General features: G+C 39.7%; 1 protein-coding gene across 7 annotated transcripts in view; it reads right to left on the reverse strand.

Moving 5' to 3' along the window:
• Positions 1–73: 73 nt before the first annotated feature.
• MDN1 (midasin AAA ATPase 1) overlaps positions 74–19,335 on the reverse strand; it is a 105,458-nt gene continuing 86,196 nt past the window's right edge. For 5 of the 7 annotated variants that reach the window (XM_054819679.1, XM_054819683.1, XM_054819682.1 and 2 more), the window contains 17 exons: positions 18,470–18,639; positions 18,099–18,242; positions 17,264–17,399; positions 16,329–16,651; positions 15,914–16,075; positions 15,451–15,552; positions 15,076–15,277; positions 14,250–14,423; positions 12,616–12,773; positions 10,726–10,815; positions 9,698–9,813; positions 6,353–6,527; positions 5,643–5,716; positions 5,430–5,544; positions 4,373–4,436; positions 2,467–2,609; positions 74–1,115 (listed from right to left, as the gene is read on the reverse strand). In XM_054819679.1, the coding sequence (XP_054675654.1) occupies positions 927–1,115; positions 2,467–2,609; positions 4,373–4,436; positions 5,430–5,544; positions 5,643–5,716; positions 6,353–6,527; positions 9,698–9,813; positions 10,726–10,815; positions 12,616–12,773; positions 14,250–14,423; positions 15,076–15,277; positions 15,451–15,552; positions 15,914–16,075; positions 16,329–16,651; positions 17,264–17,399; positions 18,099–18,242; positions 18,470–18,639 (2,537 nt within the window). In that variant the 3' untranslated portion in view covers positions 74–926. Of the gene's footprint in view, positions 1,116–2,466; positions 2,610–4,372; positions 4,437–5,429; positions 5,545–5,642; positions 5,717–6,352; positions 6,528–9,143; positions 9,349–9,697; positions 9,814–10,725; positions 10,879–12,615; positions 12,774–14,249; positions 14,424–15,075; positions 15,278–15,450; positions 15,553–15,913; positions 16,076–16,328; positions 16,652–17,263; positions 17,400–18,098; positions 18,243–18,469; positions 18,640–19,335 lie in introns of those variants that run through there. The other 2 variants (XM_054819685.1, XM_054819686.1) reach the window with 2 other exon arrangements.

Genomic DNA, 19,335 nt, shown 5'->3' on the forward strand with positions numbered 1-19,335 from the left:
GAGGATAGGTGTTGAAGTTACATAGACCACAATATATTTTCAGATGAAAATTCCTCTTTGTGCACTGCTAGAGAATGCGCAGCATTTCCATGTGGCAAATTTGGTTAATTTATTCAGGCTTTGATCAAGTGAAAGAACAGACATCATAATTACAAACAGTGGTACCTCTTTTTATTAGTACAGACCATACAAGATGCATAGCTTTTGCAATGAAAAATCATGTCCATGCTCTAGAACACCGGATTAATGGAAGGTCCGTGTCTGCCTTGGACAGAGGGGCAAACTTCACAGTGTAAACTGATAATATCAGGGTGATCATATGGCATTATTCATAAAACTCCCAGTTGATATCGTCAGACAAAAATCAGCAATTATTAAACAGAATGTGTTAAGCTGCAGAACAGTTTCAAGTATTCAAATACTTATATTTTTGGTTGTTTAAAATCATCTGCTTCCCCTGCTTCCCCCAACTCCTTCCCAAAGAGGCACCAGCCACATGAGTGAAGCTAAAGAATCCTTTTTTGCAAGACACCTGAAGTTCTTCTAATGCAGAAATGTCTTCCCAGAAGCAAGACCGATTTTTCTTATTGCAATAGACAGTTGCAGGAATAATTTTACCTCTGTGAACATTACAAATACCTTTTTTTGTGCGGAAAGTAATAAGTTATTACAAGAGAAGCTGAAGAAAGTTCTACGTTATTGGTGGGAATAGGCAATGAAAGAAGATGACCGTTGCATAATTGTCCTCTGACAAACGTGGGAGAATGCGCCTAAACCATTTTGTTCTTACACAGTCTGACTGCCAGAGGGCAGCTCCTGCACATTAATCCTAGTTAGCAAGGGGCCTCATGAGCTTGCTGAGGAAATGCCGGTTCATACATTTCAGCGGTTTAGCAGCAATTGGGTACTGACTTTGTCTACAAAGTCTACACAGTGTCTGAGGCAGTCACCAGTTCAAACCACTGTCTGAGAGCATCACTAAGAGTTTCTGGAAGCGCGTTCACATCTCTAAGGATCATGTAGAATGGGAATGGGAATTCTTCCATGTAAGATCTGATTTCAGGCAATTCTCCAGGTCCTTTGAATATAGGTACTTTAATGTCCAAAATGGAATCCTGTAAAAAAGAATCGGTGTTACTACTAAACTACATTCATCTTTTACAAGGCCTTTGGTATCATTTTATCCCATTTTTCAAATACTTGTAATTCCTCCTCTGTTAAATTAAAAGTTAATAAAAGAGTTTTAAGACTAAGAACTGAAAGTGTTCAATGGTAAATCAAATCAAAAGCTGAATGCAAAGCAGTTAAATACTTTTGCCCTTTTAGATAAAAGTGCTCCAATCAATGAATTATAGGCTAGAAGAGACTGAGCTTAAGCTTCTGCAATAGCAACCTCCATAAATAAATCCTCTCTTTCCTTAGTATTTTATTATTTGAGTTTACTGTTACCACTTTAGTTTTATACATTTGATGCCTTCTGGACACTGTCACCTGTAAGCTCTTTAGGGCTGAGTTCAACTTGCATTTGTGCAGTGATCTACTACAACAAGATTCTTTAGCAAATTATTTTATAGTATTTCACCAAATACTGCAAAGACAAAAATCAGATTAAACTCCAGCTGTGCTTCTTGTAAAGTAACTTCTTAGCTGCTCAGTGTAGCAGCTCAAAAAATTAATAAAGCTTATAAAAACACATTTCACTATCCAGAGTTTTCGTTTGACACTATAGCCAGGATTCATCAGAACATTATAATAGTTTGTCAGCAAGAGAACTGTTAATTTTTCAACAATAAATATAGCAGATGAGTTTTGTATGGAAACATACAGATATAGAAAGAAAACATGAACTACAGAATTAGAATCTTCACCACGTAATTCAAAGGTTTGCTCACTTAACTGCACACTACAGAGTTTCCCTGAAAAGCTCCCAGATATTTCAGCTTCCCAATGAAGGAAATCTAACAGTTTTCTTTCCCAGCTACCACATGCAGTACCCAGCTTTCCCAATTCAGGCACTAAATAACTCTGATATACTCCTTTCTGCCTAATGTTTCATCTCCTATTGGCTCCAGCTGCCCTACCGAATGGAGACTGCTGTCAGAAATCATCAGTCTGCATCAAAATTGAGATGGAACAAAGCATCTCCCAAACTCTGAATTTGTCAACCTGCCAGCTGCTTCTCTAGTGGCCAAAATCTACAACCTGAAGACAGGAGCTCTTTCTTAGCCTTTCTGTGGCATGGAAGCCACTTTTTTTTTTTTTTTTAAATACAAAAGAAGATAAGAATCACAGTAGGGAGAAATCATAGGAGATCTGACAGACACTGTGAAAAACAAATTGGGCTAAATATCTTTGACCTCTGCAAAAGATAAGATAGCTGTATAGCTCTACAAAAGACAAGAAAAAGATTTGTATCAGTTTCTCATTCGCTGCAGTTGAATACTTCTCCCTTGTTCACTTACTTACCCGGGAATTAGGATTGTCCAACACTACGAAAATAACAAAGATATTGGCATTCTGAGCTGCTTGAACTGCTGCTGTCACTCGTTCCTTGCCTTCCAAGAAAAGGCCTCTTCCATCAGACACGATCAAAAGCAGCTGCGCTGTTTCTGAGCACAAAGAACATTTAAAATTCCAGTAAGTTAGAGTAATCCATTTAAAAGACTAAAAAGACTATTTTGTTGTTAGCCCTGTGAGTATAATGGAAAAACGACTGTTCCTAAGGAAAGTAAGTCCTTAAACAGAATTCTGTGACTTAACATTAAGCTACAGTTATGAGTGGGTCAAGAAAGAAAGTTTTTCCCACTGTGTGAAACCATTGAGAACAATTGGGGAAGAAAACCCCAGTCCATCAGTACTGTAATCAAGGATGAAAGGAATGGAAAATACCTGAACAAGTTAGTCATGGCTTTGTCCTTCATGCCTGGTAAGTGCCTAGGAGTTAAACACTGGCTGAATTGCAAGAGTCCAGCCACTAGATCACTACCTCAGTAAAGCAGCAACTGCTGCAATGAAAGAGAGAAAGCCCAAATCTGTTCCTCCAGAAGCAGGTACCTATGGGTGCATCTGTATTTGTGTTTCACCTTGGAGTAAGACTGTGCTTTTGAAACATGTTCCCTGTTGTCTCCACTTTAATGGGCTTGGCCTCCATCAGAGAGCAATCCTGAACTGCACAAAATGGATTATTTTTGGAGGAAACTAAACTAGAAGATAGATAGGCTCCAGAGGCGCAGTCAAGGAAGTCCAACCACTACAGGGCATTCAGCTAGTCTGAAGTAAACCTCCTGAAGCACACACAGCACAGATGCAGGATTTCTGGAAACGCGTTACTTGACCCATGTTGCCCCCAGAGTCAGAGATACATTGTTCCAAAGGGACGCTTTAAATCTTGTATCTATCATCTTTTAATTACAAGGGAAGTAACAGTACTTACAGTTGGGAATGCAAGCCTCTCTCTCCTGTCCCTCCCACAGCATAATGACTAGGGAGGAATGCAGAACGCTTCCTCCTTTTCTGCGGACAGGCCCTGAATGTCACAGGGCTTGGTCTTTTTACCAAAAAAAAAAAAAAAAAAAAAAAAAAAAAAAAAAAGGGGGGGGTGTGATGTATCCTACTGCCTTTTCGCTTGCTTGCTCCCTGATTTTGGGGAGCTGAATGCTGCTCCCCAATTGCTGCTGCATCCCAGCCTAGTTCAACAGGATGCTGCTCCCCCTCAGAATATTCCGACAGCCTGGCCACTCTGTGGCAAAGCAGTTTTGGATTATAAATCCCAGATGGTCCATTTCTTTGACTACTTTAACAAGAACTTTTTAAAAATGTGGGTGCCACCATGACAAGCTTTTAACTAGCAAAAAGCAGCCTTTTAAGCTAACTGTGGGTCAGGTGTAAAATAACAAGCCTTCCAGGTTTTCTGGGAAATTCAAGAAGCTCATGGCCTAAATTTGCACCACAGTGAAAGGCAAGTAGGAGGCAAACACGCTCCTCAGAACAGTGCACTTGTGGATACCTACAGAAATCAAGCTCTCCAGCAAGAGCAGAAGTGCCTTGGGAGTCAAGGTCACTAGGAGGCTGGACGATGCTCTAAAGCAGGTAGTGTCTAGGACTTAAACACGATCTGGAAACATGACCTAGCTAAGGCGGGCAGGTAAGGTGTGCCTTTTAAAAGCCTTAAACAAAATTTCAATGAATTATTGACAAATATGAGATAGGTGTCTTGGGTTTTGAGCTAAATTTCAACCAAACATTCATTTTGACAGAGTAAAAACCAAAGCCCTGATGTCTCAGTGCTAGGAGTCTCTGGCAGGATGTTGCTTCAGGACTGTAGTGAGCATTCTGATGCCATGGCAACAAGCATAGTAACAAAAAAACTCACCTGGATTAATATTTTGAGACAGCTGCTGTGCTGCAGCAAACATATTTGCTGATGATTCTAGAAACTGCAGAGGAAGCAAATAAAGAGATTAAGTTATCATAAAATAATAAACTTAATAATGGTAACATTTTTGAAGATCACATTTCTGTATTTTAAATGCCAAGATAGTTTAGTCTGACCGCCTGCACGACATAGGCCTTGGCATTTTCCAATATTAATTCCTGCTTCAAATTTAGTAAGTAATTTTGAACTAGAGAATCTTTAGAAAAGCCTTCAATCCGGATTTAATTTTTTTCTAACAAAGCCATCAAAACCTCAGTAAATTGTTCAAGTGATTAATGGCATAATTAAAAATACATTATATGTAATTTCATGTATATTAAAAATATACATCCTATTTCTAGGTTGAACTTCTTTGGCTTTAACTTGCAAGAAAAGTATCTAGGTACATATTACCCATTAAAATTAAGGACATTGACTGTCAAGTCCTCCCAATTTTGACATTTATAAGATTACCATTGAGCTATTTGGGCATCCCCTTTTCTATGCACTATTAATGGAAGATCTTATCCAAGTCTGGAAAGGTAAGAGTGCGAAAACCTTCCTAAAAGAAGAAAACTTTGCAGCTGTCCAGGTAGTATTACTACAGGAAGTTATTTCTTCAGCAGTCAAGCCTGACAAACACACAGCCTGACAAACATACAAAGCTCTTCCTCCTCCTACTACAGCAGGACCCATGGCATGAAAACCTCCTAAACTCCCACAAATTTTGATGGGATTGGGCACTGGGGTACCCAAGAGCTTGTACCCAAAATACTATTTAAGACCCAATACAAACAGAAAAAGATGAATGCTTAAAAGTTGCATGCATCAGAACTAAAAGTGAGAAAACATTATTACAAAATTGTGACCATTCTCTCTCTTATCTAACCAGCTAGCACACTCTCAAATACAACCAACCAGTAAACATTACAAAGCGATCATGAAATGTGAAGCTGCTGATGGCTTGTCTGCAAAAGATTTGCAGGCCTGTTGCCCTAGAGGCATTCTTCTGTACCTGGGCTATTTTTGTTTTCTTCTGCTGAAATTTGCAAAGACGCAATATCCGTGTCCCTGACTGGTCACTGAACTGTTCGTGGAATGGGTGCAGCAGCTGAACAGTCTCTCCAAAGCTTTAGAAAAAAAAAGGAGAAAAATCACAGTGTGAAACCAGTACTTATGTTCTGCTCTTGAAGGCTTGAAGAAAAGTCGAGATTTCAAATAAACTCACCTACACACAGCAATTTGTCCCACTTCTAGAAGAGTCAGTGCATTTCCAATAACTGCCAGGGATTCATATGCAAGCTATTAAAGAAAAAAGTTACATCAAAAATAGGATATTCCAAGTTTTTCTCACAGTTCAGTATTAAATATGAAGAATGTTACCAAAATTATTTTTCATCATCTAGTAAAGTAAATGAAGAGAATTCCTATCTTTTTTCCTGTTGCAGTTATGCAAGATAGTCTTTGCAATAAAGATACACTAGTTCTACTTGAGGGCTTCAGCTGATTGATTTAGAGATACCACTTTAGGCAGGCTAATGAATAAACACTGAAATACCCATTTAGAAGGAAACACACATTTTTAATAAATAAAACCCCTACAAGTGTGCTGTGATGAACTAATATTTAATCCTCCAATGAACTGCATTAGCAAGTTTCAGCCTTTTGTAGGCTACAAAAAAATAATTTTCCAGTGGATAGGTACACCTCTAACAAATTTAACATCTCCCCCTTTCAGTTAACTTTCACTGATCTTTTAGTAACAACTCTCTTTGACACAACATGACAAGAGTTCAAGCGCATGGACCACAAAAACAGCTGCTCTAGAATCACCAGTCAGGCTTTCCAACAGCCATCAGTTCTGTGTGAAACAAGTCAGCAGCTGACATATTCATCAATGAGTAATTTCTTCATACTTCTTCCAAGGTTTTATTTTACCTGTTTAGAGTGATTGTCTATCATACTAGAGGAATCATCAATAGCCAAGCAAATCTGGTACTGTCGTTTACTGGGCTTGGTCCTTCGCAACCAGATCTTGTCTTTTCGGAACTGACTGGCAATATATGGAATCACTTTGCGCATGTTCAGTCTCTTCCCCGTTCTGTAGTCTCCTCTGAAAGTTCAGATAAAAAGACATCGTGACGGGGATTATCAGCAAATACCTCATCATGGAAGTCCCGGCCCATGCAGCATATACGTCAAAATAACAAAATTTTGTAAAATATAATAAAACCAAAATTAGTAGTTCTAATATTCATATTTAGGTATAGATTTAAAAAAAATCATCTCACATTCTTAATGCAGGATAGATATTCAGTGTTTTTAAAAGAAGTTCCTAAATCTAGGTGTCTGAAATGGAAGGCAGACCTTGAATTTAAGACTCCTCCAGTTTCACAGAATCATAGAATCGTTTGGGTTGGAAAGGGACCTCAAAGATCATCTAGTTCCAACCCCCCTGCCATGGGCAGGGACACCCTCCACTAGACCACGTTGCCCAAAGCCCCATCCAACCTGGTCTTAAACACTTCCAGGGAGGGGGCCTCCACAACCTCTCTGGGCAACCTGTTCCAGTGCCTCACCACCCTCATCATGAAGAATTTCTTTCTAACATCTAGTCTAAATCGACCCTCCTTCAGCTTGAACCCATGACCCCTTGTCCTGTCACTACACTCCCTCATAAACAGTCCCTCACCAGCTTTCCTGTAGGCCCCTTCAGGTACTGGAAGGCCGCAATTAGATCTCCCCGGAGCCGCCTTTTCTTCAGGCTGAACAACCCCAACTCTCTCAGCCTGTCCTCATAGGAGAGGTGCTCCAGCCCTCAGATCAGCTTCGTGGCCCTCCTCTGGACTCGCTCCAACAGCTCAATGTCTCTCCTGTACTGGGGCCCTCAGAGCTGGACGCAGTACTCCAGGTGGGGTCTCACAAGAGCAGAGTAGAGGGGCAGAATCACCTCCCTCAACTTGCTGGTCACGCCTCTCTTGATGCAGCCCAGGACACGGTTGGCTTTCTGGGCTGCAAGGGCACACTGCTGGCTCATGTTGAGCTTCTCATCAATCAGTACCCCCAAGTCCTTCTCCTCAGGGCTGCTTTCAATCCATTCCTCACCCAGCCTGTAGTCGTGCTTGGGATTGCGCCGACCCACGTGCAGGACCTTGCACTTGGCCTTGTTGAACTTCATGTGGTTTGCACAGGCCCACCTCTCCAGCCTGTCAAGGTCCCTCTGGATGGCATCCCTTCCCTCCGGCGTGTCGACCATACCACACAGCTTGGTGTCATCAGCGAACTTGCTGAGGGTGCACTCGATCCCACTGTCCATGTTGCCGACAAAGATGTTGAACAGTGCCGGTCCCAGTACCGACCCCTGAGGAACGCCACTCGTCACTGTTCTCCACTTGGACATTGAGCCGTTGACCACAACTCTTTGAGTGCGACCGTCCAGCCAGTTCCCTACCCACCGAGTGGTCCATCCATCGAATCCCTGTCTCTCCAATTTAGAGACCAGGATGTCGTGCAGGACAGTGTCAAATGACTTGCACAAGTCCAGGTAGATGATGTCAGTTGCCCTTCCCTTATCCATGGACGCTGTAATCCCATCATAGAAGGTCACCAAGTTTGTCAGGCACGATTTGCCCCTAGTGAAGCCGTGTTGGCTGTCACCAATCACCTCCTTATTTTCCATGTGCCTGAGCATAGTCTCCAGGAGGGTCTGCTCCATAATCCTGCCAGGCACAGAGGTGAGACTGACCGGCCTGTAGTTCCCTGGGTCTTCCTTTTTACCCTTCTTAAAAATGGGGGTTATGCTCCCCATCTTCCAGTCGGCGGGAACTTCACCAGACTGCCAGGACTTCTCAAATATGATGGAGAGTGGCCTGGCCACTTCATCCGCCAGTTCCCTCAAGACCTGTGGATACAACTCATCAGGTCCCATGGACTTGTGCACCTTCAGGTTCCTTAGATATTCTCGAACCTGATCTTCTCCTACAGGGGGCGGTTCTGCATTCTCCCAGTCCCTGCCTTCTGTGACCTGGGCAGTGTGGCTCAAGCATTTGACAGTGAAGACTGAGGCAAAGAAGTCGTTGAGTACCTCAGCCTTCTCCATGTCCTGGGTAACCAGTTCACCCGTTTCATTCTGGAGGGGACCCACATTTTCCCTCATCCTCCTCTTATCACTAACATACCTATAGAAGCTTTTCTTGTTGTTCTTGACATCCCTGGCCAGACTAATTTCTGTCAGGGCTTTGGCTTTCCTAACTTGATCCCTGGCTGCTCGGACAGTTTCTCTGTATTCTTCCCAGGTTACCTGCCCTTGCTTCCACCCTCTGTAGGCTTCCTTTTTTTGTCTGACTTTGCCCAGGAGCTCCTTGTTCATCCCCGGGGGCCTCTTGGTGGTTTTGCCTGACGACTTCTTTCTTGGGATGCATCGCTCCTGAGCTTGGAGGAGGTGATGCTTGAATATTAGCCAGCTGTCTTGGGCCCCACTTCCTTCCAGGGCTTTGTCCCATGGTATTCTACCAAGCAGATCCCTGAAGAGGCCAAAGTCTGCTCTCCTGAAGTCCAGGGTAGCGAGCCTGCCGAGTGCTCTCCTCGCTGCCCTGAGGATCTTGAATTCCACCATTTCATGGTCACTGCAGCCAAGGCTACCCTTAAGCTTCACATCCCCTACCAGGCCCTCCTTATTGGTGAGAATAAAGTCCAGCATGGCACCTCTCCTCGTGGGCTCCTCTATCACTTAGAGGAGAAAGTTATCATTGACACATTCCAGGAACTTCCTGGATTGCTTACGCTCAGCTGCATTGTCCCTCCAGCAGATGTCGGGGTGGTTGAAGTCCCCCATAAGGACCAGGGCTTGTGAGCGTGAGGCTGCTCCTATCTGCCTATAGAGGGCTTCATCTGCTCGGTCTCCCTGGTCAGGTGTTTGAAACAAGTCTAGCACTCTTAAAAATAATAAAAACCACTTAATATTAAAAACAACATAACATTTTGACATTTAACATAGTCTTACTCAACATCACTTCACGCGTTTAAGTTGGTTTGATCACCTGTTGCACAGAAAGAGAAAAAACCCTAAGAGGCAATATCCTCAGGATGGGTACCTACTACTATATCACGTTTGCATTTCATAAAATAACCCAGTGTTCCCATACAACAGTAAAATGAATGCATTTGCAAAGAGGAATAATTGCTATAAAGCAAAAACAATGTAGATGTGCAGTTGTACAGAGGTTAATGCCCTCAAACCCAGGAGTTTAAAGAAACTAGAAGCCTCAGTAAGATCCAACTTACTTCAATTTGGCTGCCTGAGTGGGTTCTAGTATGAGTCGTAGCTGTTCACAAAGCTGCTGTGATAGAGGAGCTGTCAGTACTAAATATCTCTGCCACAACTGTGCTGCTTCTTTCTCCTAAAACATCATACATCACAGAAAGAAATAAAAGTGAGTTATGAAAAACCAAAAAGTTGGGAAGCACTGCCTGAAAAAAAGAAAACAAACATCTGTGTACTGAGGAGGAGGTGGTAAGTAACAATCAGTTGAAACTGTGAGGGTGTTTTGTGAACACTCTATAAAGCTGACAATTTGCATTCAACTTAGGATGGTCCTCGCTACTACAAAGTTGCAATGTGCAATGATCATTCCTCTAGGAGTACACAAAGCAGCTTTGGCATTGCTGTTGATATAGGAAAATCTTGTAATGGCCACCACCTGATAGTTGGTATTACAGCAAGACAAGCTGTAAAGTCTGCTAGATTCTCTATCAGCTATCAAAAATTAAAACTAATTAAAATTCGGCAGAATTGTTAAGCCTCTACACCAGCAATCTAATTCAGGAATTACATCCAAATACTGTTTACAATTCATGACCAGGACAGCTGGAGCAAGTATCATATTCTGGTTCTGCTCTTGGTTAGTTCAAACTCCACCACTGCAACTGAAGGAGACTGCTTCTGCTGATCATATTTTGTCAAAGTGGTGTCCAGCACTTCAGTGCAGGTGACAACTCAAAACAGAAGGAGCTTTGCAGGACTGAGAAAAATGTTTTAACTATGCAAGTTTTAGAAGTCATTATCAGAGTAACTTTCTGCAAATAGCATACAACATGTTCAAAGCAAGATCCGAAACATCATCCTGCTTTAAGAATAATGTAATTTTTTTCAGAATAAATTAAACATTATGAAAAAAGTATCGAAATCATGTGATTTTGAATATTTAGATTCCAGCCTGCTTGGCTTCCTCAATGCTTCAGCAGCAAAACAAGATGAAATAACACAGTGAAGGATTCTTATGACAGTTTTATACTAAAATGAGGTCACAAACCTCATCTGGAGTTCCAGACTGCTGTGTCTGCCAAGCTTCCAGTTGCCTTTCAAGTTCCCTTCTTAGCTCTTCAGGATCTCTAACGATGTGCTAGAAGTGTAGTTGAGATTTATGAGACAGAAAAATGAGTTCACATATCTGGTGATCCCCAAACTATAAAAAAGTAAAAATGCATTGTCCTTATTCTTTTAGACACAAAAATACCTGAAAACACTTAAATGGAGATTCTAAATCTCCATTTTTTTAATAGCTTCCACGTACAGGAAGAATAAATACCTCCCCCACAAATATGTGCATCTGTGACACAATCAATATAGAGATGAAGTCAGGAACATCTTTGATACAAACACTGAAAATAATCAAATACAGAACTTGAAGATAATTCAATGAAATTATCTTGACAAACACCACATTTAATAACAGTATGATGGAGATCTAACTATTGAATACTACCTATCTAGTATCTTCCAAAATATAATAAGCTTCACTTAATTATAGTTTTTCAAAAGATCCATTCAAGCCACTTAAAGAATTGAATGACATTGTCCTCTTTACCTGCCAGCAAATACTATTTGATAAGCCATTCTGTTAAAGGACACCCAAGCTTTATTAATCACGCTTCAACTTTTATTGTACTTTCAGTGACAACTTCTGTTCCTGACTTGTAAAACCATAGTTTAGCGAAACAGTATTATATGGTCTGCATAACCTGCGGGTTTGCTGGATTGAGGAAAATAAGTCTAGGAATGTAAACTCAACAGTACCAACAACTTCTTGTTCCTCAAGAAGCAGCAGCAGTCCCTCTGGCCACCTACTGTGGGTTTAAGGAAGGGAGGAAGAATGTACATGGAAGGGGCTTCTTCCCTCTTCCTTTTGCTAAAAGCCGAGAACTTGCACTTTTCCACTAGCAACATTTCTCCCTTCCTCTTTAACTGATGCTGCAAGAGCTCCCCCTCCTGTTTCAGGTTTTGCATGTCAATTGAAAAAAAAAACCAAACACAAAAACCACCACCACCACAAAAAAGGTCCCTAACTATTCTGACGACAGGAGAACACTCTTGCATTCAGCAGCCTCCAAAGAGCTGCCGCATTTGGCATTAACATGAAAATATCAGGTATAGCTGGCACACAATCCTTTCTGCGTTGTGCGTAGAAACAATAAAATACCGCTCTCCAGGTACATGTTCAGGACACAACATTGTGAGCATTAAAGTTCAGTACTAAAAAAGAGACACTGAACATATTCTTACTTTATCAACTGGTTATCTACCATCAACTGCTTCTGTGCCATAGTTCTTTATGACAGAACATGCTTTTTCACAGCTAACAGTTTGCACTGGGAAGCAATGAGTGTTACATGAAGCTCTAGGATTTTCTGGGCTGTGATAATATTTTCTTAATTGAGACATTCATAAAAGGCTCACAAAGGTTCTATAATACTTGCAATCAGCTTTTTTGAGGAAATAATATTTTGTGATGAATTAACTGAGATGAATACTTTGTTCACAATGGTATTTTAAGATCACTGATGCCTAGCTCTCATCACTCCGAAGCCTTTTTTATCTTCAGGCCACACACCCTTTGATGAACAGTTTCATCTGAGCAAAACTGTTCTCAACAGTTAGAAAAACAAAAGTTTTTTTTAAGAGTGAGGATGTGACCTTCTCACATAAGGATGGGGAGGACTTGTCATCTTAAAGTCAATCAATCAGCTGCATATACAACAGTTGGTTTGTGTGTTACTTTTCATTCTGCTATTAAAGAACGGCCAGCTACTGAGTTGTCTGAATCAAAGTAATTCTAAACTTTTGCATTCACAGAGTTTCATTAACATAGGCCAAATACTGTTTCTACTACCGTAGTTGTAAGAAGACACACTGGGTATCATACCTGGGGAGTGTCCATCAAAAACTGATGGGCAGTATGTATGGTTGAGTCCTTGCTTCTCTCTGGCTTCTCTTCAGTCACCTTTGGTAGCTTTTCTGTTGTAGAGTCTTTGACATCCTCCGAGTCCAAAGCCTGGATCTCCGGCTCCACTTCACCTGTTCCTACAATCACAAAACTAATTACTAATTTTGTAGATCACACATAAGACAAGAACCAATATTTTACCTCAACTCTTTTACAAAGTGTCTCACATGCTTTGTAGTGCAACCCAGAACTTTTGTTTTGTTTTAAATGAGAAGCGCACAAAATTTAAGACAATCAGTTCTAGGAATAGGATGAATACAAGACCTTGCAACTCACTGGAACAGATAAATGCACACTTCCTTGTGCAAATGGTTTTTCTCTCTTAGAACCTTCTTGCCAAATGAACAAAACATTAGAGAACAGATCTTCAACACCTGAAAATTCCATTGGTGAAGTACATTTTTTGAGCTTCATAGCCTCTCTGGCAGAATGACAGGAGGTATAAAGCAATTTGAGAATATCGAGAAAGTCATCGTAAAAAAAAAATGATGGCAATCTTATCTCATCTTTTATTCTCTAGCTTTCTAACAAAACAGTTTACTATAAATCAGAAATCAATTTACAAATAAAGGAACGGACTAAGGATTTTCTTCTATTATTGTTTCTAGTACACTACACTGCTTAACAAATTTTTTAAGAATTATTCTAAGACATTGTAGGAGATGTTTCAAATATTGTAGTTTTTCAGAACATACTGTTAGAGAATCACGTGGAAAAACAAATAGACTAATTAAATGCATGCCTGTACCATAAAGCTAATGAGTCTAGCAAGAGATTTAAGTGAAGAGATTAAGCCTGAAGGGAGTGGGAGGCAACAAGGTGAATTCAGGCTGGTAAAACTCTTCTGTCCCCTTTCCAGCAAGCTTTTGTGTTGTTTGGCAAGAAAACCATTCAAAATTCCAAGTTTCAGTGTCATTTACTTAGATACGTTGAAATGAAATACTTCTCTTGCAAATGCAGAGAAATTTATTTATATCTAGCTTATTTTGTTTGTGTGGGCTGTGTGGCTGAAAAGTCAGACCCATCTTCTCACCTACAACCATTCGCATCCAATAGCCATTTTCTGTTAGGCAGCTCAGTTTTGTTTTATTCCCACTATAAGGGAGAAATCAGTGAGACAGTGATGCTTTGGTGCTACCTCACCGGATGTTGTTCAGACCAGCTCCTCAACTTGGTGCTTTGTCAAAAGTTACACACAAAAAGAAGTTATGTGATGCTGGTGACACTGGAACACATTGTTATATGCCAATTAAGTGAATTGGCATTGTGTCTAATAGCAGGGAAGTGTTTACTTTCCTCAAAGAAGTGGATAAAGATTAGAGAAACTTTAACTTGAAAGAAAACAGCAACCTCTTCTGTCACTCAACCAATTTAGCAAAGATGGATGCTGGTTACTAGGCAGGAATAAGAATACTGCTGCAGAAACGTTAATTAAGAACAGATGTTTTAGTCTTATAAAATGTATATACAGCCATTACATGCAAATATAAATACCTACATACACATTTAAAGATGCACATCAGCGTACGTTTAGAATGTTTAAGTTAACATACCAGGAATTTTAGTGGCAGTAGACTTCTTTTTTTCTGGCTTCAGCTCCTCTGCATCTACTGCTTTGAGATCCTCATTGTTCTGCATTTCTGTTTCCATAGCTGCATCTTCAGAATGTCCCTCTTCCTTTTCTTCAAGAGGCATAATAGGTTTCTCTTGCTCCTTGCTAGCTACGTCTGTATAAAGGCAACAATACTTAAGGGGAAAGAGGAAGGAAAAGTAGTGAAGTTGCAAAAAAAAGTTGCATTCTGAGGGCACTGTTGTAGTGAACTTTTAGTGAAGTTTCAGTGAACTTCAGAAGTCTGAGCTATTGTTTCAAACCTCAGTTTTATCTTTCACTGTGCCATGTCATGTTGTGTCAATGAGTTATTGCCCTGAAAACCTGACGAATAGACTAGTTACTTTAATAAGAAAGCAATTTTTTAAATTCAATTTAGATTAGAGGAATATTTTTAAAGAGACATCAATTTGTTTGATGCAGAATAAAGAACTTGTTTGTGTTATCCTAAATATTTCGCATGTGTGGTAGCAATTTGGGCTTCAAAATTATTGAAGTAAGATTTGGAGGGAATAGATTTTAAATATGCTTATTAAACTCAAATCCATTTTTATGAATCAATTCAGTATTTTCAAAAATCTTATTGGTTTGAACCTGATTGTCAAAAGAGTAGCACTTATTGCAGTGAAATGGTGCTACATCTTAAACCAAAGCAAGGATTCTTAAACATAACTTTAAAAAAACGTACTGGGGAAAACTACAGTAAATAGGAAAGCTTCAGGATTTGATTTTGCAATGACAGCTCTTTACACCCAGAAATACCACCGTACCATATGTCTGTGCATCATAGCATTCAGAGCTTTGTTTAATATGTTCAAAAGCATCAGCTTCCTCCACGTTTTGTTTAGGCTGAGTTGTATTCTGTTTTGCTTCACTGCTGGATTCTATGGTTCTCAGCCGCTTATGGATATGTTCGTTGTGATCCCCCATTGAGCGCTCATTGTCTGCCTGACCAGGCTTCCTCTTGAAACTCTGAAAAAGAGCATATTAACACCGTGAACTTCAAGTGAGGTGCAACCAAACGTCGATTAGAACAAGAGTTCTAACAAGGAGAAACCGGGCCCTACGTATTTGTTGGTTAATATTAAGACATTCAAATTAAAAATAATTTAAAAATTAATAAAAATTGAAAAGAAGAGCTGAACCTGGGTATTTTTTCTGCTTTGCTTCTGAGAAGCCATCCGGGCCATGAGTGTGGATTCATGGCCTTCTGATTGATTTGCACTTGAAGCTCCACTTCCGTATTCCTGCAAGACCAAAAAAATTGCAATGGTAAATTAAAAGGAATTTAGCAACTGTTGCAGACAAATTTGAGAAGTTAAACTGCAATGCTGTGATGCCTTCTATTGTGAATGATGAACAGCTCACAACTGCAAGCATTATTCTTGTGGAGGGCAAGACAGTTCTGCAGCTTAACAATTAGCTTAAGCTCACCACGCAGTTTTCACCGCTATGAAGCTATCTACATGGTCTTCAATTTTTTTCAGTGAATTTTTAATTGGTGATCCAACAATTGCATCTCAGAAACAATTCTTAAAAATGTGACAAAAATATGAAAACATATTCACAAGTTCAGCATTTTTACAAGGACACTTCCATGTAATTTACCTCTCTAGACTGGTCTCTTTCTGAAGCCTCTCCAGCCAGCTCAACAGCACTGTCACTCTGCAAGTTTTCTTGCCCAGTCTGCCCTTGTGTTTCATGCTCCATTCTTTCCTCAGGCTCAGGGATCTGTTCATCCATCTCTGAATTATCTTTACCCTCTTCTTCCTGAAATAACATCAGTTTATTTCAACATTCTAAAAAACATCGGGAAACAGAAGGCCAAAGACGTAACAGGAATACAGATCACAGAAATACACCAGTTTATTAGTAAGCACATCTCTTATTTTGATGAAGATTCTCACTAACATTACACCTACTCAATGTCAAATTTGTTTCAGAGCATCACAGAACACACCCATTTGTGTCTTGTATAAGGTAATTAAAAAAAAAAATCAGGCTTTTATTTATTACTCTGTACCTGAGGTTGAAGGCCTTGGTCAGCAGCAGGGATTCCTTTATCTTCAGCAGATTCATTTTTTTCCTCATCAGGTAGTTGTGACTCTTCCTCCTCTTCTTTTGCTGCATCCTCAGTGTTCTCTGCATTTTCTTCTTGATCATCAGCATCTTTGTTCCCTTCATCTTCCTTCTCCTCTTTCTCTTCAGAAATGCCTTCTTCAGCTGATTCTGCATCTTGATCATCTCTTTCTGTCTCACCAGTATCCTCTTCATTCTGTTCTTCTGTCTTCTCTGCTTCACTTAAATCAACAGGTTTCTCATCTACTTCAAAAGCATTTTCTTCTTCTGGGTTAAAAAAAAAATCAGAAAGGTATAGAAAACTTTCAGTGAAGTACAGAGACAGTGAACATTACAGATATTTGGAATAAAACTGCCCAGTCTATCAAAAAAATTTTAAAGAAAACATTGAGAATGCTATACACAGAATCTATAATTTTCTATAGCAGATAATTTCTTTAAGTCACAAGTGGTCTGCAACGAACAATACAGAAAAATTAACTTCCTTTAACCTAATATTCTCAAGGGTCAGTTCACTTTGAATACAAATGCTTGAAAGTATCATAGAAAAAACTGAACCCACAAAAGCAATTGGACAACGAAATAAGGAGCTTCTAGCATAAATTAGAGTGTATCACTTGGGTAACGCAAGAAAGCCTGCTCCACAGTGTGCATGAAAGGGAGGTAAAGGAAAATGCTGTAATATTGAGTTCTTATCTGGCCTGCATTTGGTATCTTGATATTTTGATATACAGAAGTGAATTTGTAGCTGCTTGTTACACAGAATCCTACTACCATATCTTTTCTTTCTGTAGAGCAAAAGAGCTCATTATCTGACTGTTCCTCCCTATTTCCACTTTGCTTTCATCTAGGAATCTGTAGAGAGATTTTCAGCTGTACCTTCATCCTCTTCCCCCTCATCACTCTTTTCATCATTCTCCAGGTTCAAATTATCAGGAAGGTCCAAAGGTTCAACTTCAGGCTGCTTTTCTTGCTGGCCATGATAAGGATCTACTTCATTCTCATCATACTCACGCTGACAGCAAAAGAACGGGGGCAGGGAGGGGAACAGGTATGTAATAAGTGGGAGGAAAGGCAAAGATGAGAAATAAGATACTATTGAATTCTCTCGGACATAGACTTAGTGGATACAATATTACATTCTGATCAGTTAAAAACCAAATTTCCAGTGGTACACATCGTCATGTATAAATAGCAGAAAGATTAATTTCAGCAAATGCATTTACATTAATTGTTACTTCCTTAAACCAGCATATTTTGTGTTCAGAATTCAATTTTCCTAGCTGAAAGATTCTGAACAGAATCTGGACTCTTGCAGGTGGTAAATGCACTCCTGCATACTAAGCAGGACCTTCAAGCATACTGTATACAGGTTTTTGGGATGAGTCCCACTGACTTAAGATGTTTCTGTTGCTACACACAACAGAACAAGAACTATTAAGCTTTGTCCATCAAAACATCTATTCAGTGTAAAGCCTGTTTTGGCAGCCATTACAAGTTCAGGTTAGTGCAAACAAAAAGTCTTGCTGGGTGATGGATCAGAATATATACGTATAATGGATACAATACGGTTTACTTTTAGCTCTGAAATGAACTTTTTTCAGTGCAGTTCACTATTAAATAAAGAGCATTTCAAATTCTCAGAAACACATGATGTGAGCAATAGAATATGGTTTAACAACAAGATACTCTATGTAGTCCAAATAATTTTTACCTCATCAATTTGTTCATGGATTTTCTCTTTGTTTCCATTGTCATCATCTTGTTGCTCTTTTTCCTCATCCTTAGGAGGCTGTTTTTTATTATCCTTGTTTCCTGTGCTTGAATTGTCATCTTTTGCAACAAGTTCTGAATCCTCCTGTTAACCAAATTCAAAAGAAATTCAATTATGCTGCCTGCTTTTCAAAGTCTGAGTGACAAGACATCATGTCCTACAGAAACAACAACACTAAATAACTTGCAATAGACTCAAATTATCCCTTTCCAAGACCAAGAGCTATACAAGGGAGTTCACAGTCCAGGTCACATCAAGTTAACGGAGTTTAATTCCTTTGATATTCTTCTTCTCACCCCTTTTCTCTTTACCTCATCCATTCCTGGTCCAGTTTCTTCTGTTTTACTACTGGCATCATCATCATCATCATCATCTTCATCCCCCCAGAGCCTCTCATCCAGTTTATCATCAGCTTCAGCATTATCAAGATTTCCCATCTGCTTATCAAGCTCCTCCTCTTCATCTGAGTTTTCATCATTTTCTGTGTACAGTTTAGAACATGTTTCAGTACAGAAAAGATAAAGCTAACTTTTTTGTTAAGTTCAGAAACACACAAGCAGTCATACTTGCATCTTAACTTCATCACCCTATGCAGTGAATAGAGATGTGGAAAAAGACACACATGCATTAACACCCAGAAGAGCGGGGTCCTAATTATGTGGTTTGGAGTGTTCTCTTGGACATACAGACACACACAGCATTCTCTCCCTCAGACTAACAAGTCCCATGTGCAAAACGTTGATGATTTAAACTCCCTATTCCTTACTCTTGCTCTCCTCCATTTTCAAAGTGTTTTAGCATTACTGGGAGGGGAAGTTCCATTCCACTTTACCTGTTTATTAGCTTGGGGATTTCCCTTCCCGTGCAGATGAACTTATTTCTTGGCACTTTGTCAGAGATTTGAAAGTAGATTAACACTACTATAATTTGTAAGTCACATTAGTTTCAGATGTTCAAGCTGTTACCGTTTAAAACGAAGAACTTCTACCTTTTGGGTTAGTAGCAACTTGAATGAATCCACCAAATGTTGTTATTTTTTCCATTTTTAAGAGGTAAAGTTAAATTCTTTTCACTGTTTAAAAGTTAGCAATAGCTTCGTTAGTCACATTTTGAAGTTAACTACAGCCATATTCTCAAGTGTTCTGTTGATCTTCAACAGCTCCACAAAGTCAGCGAT

The sequence above is a fragment of the Grus americana genome, chromosome 3 (assembly GCF_028858705.1).
Source record: "Grus americana isolate bGruAme1 chromosome 3, bGruAme1.mat, whole genome shotgun sequence".
Lineage (NCBI taxonomy): Eukaryota > Metazoa > Chordata > Aves > Gruiformes > Gruidae > Grus > Grus americana.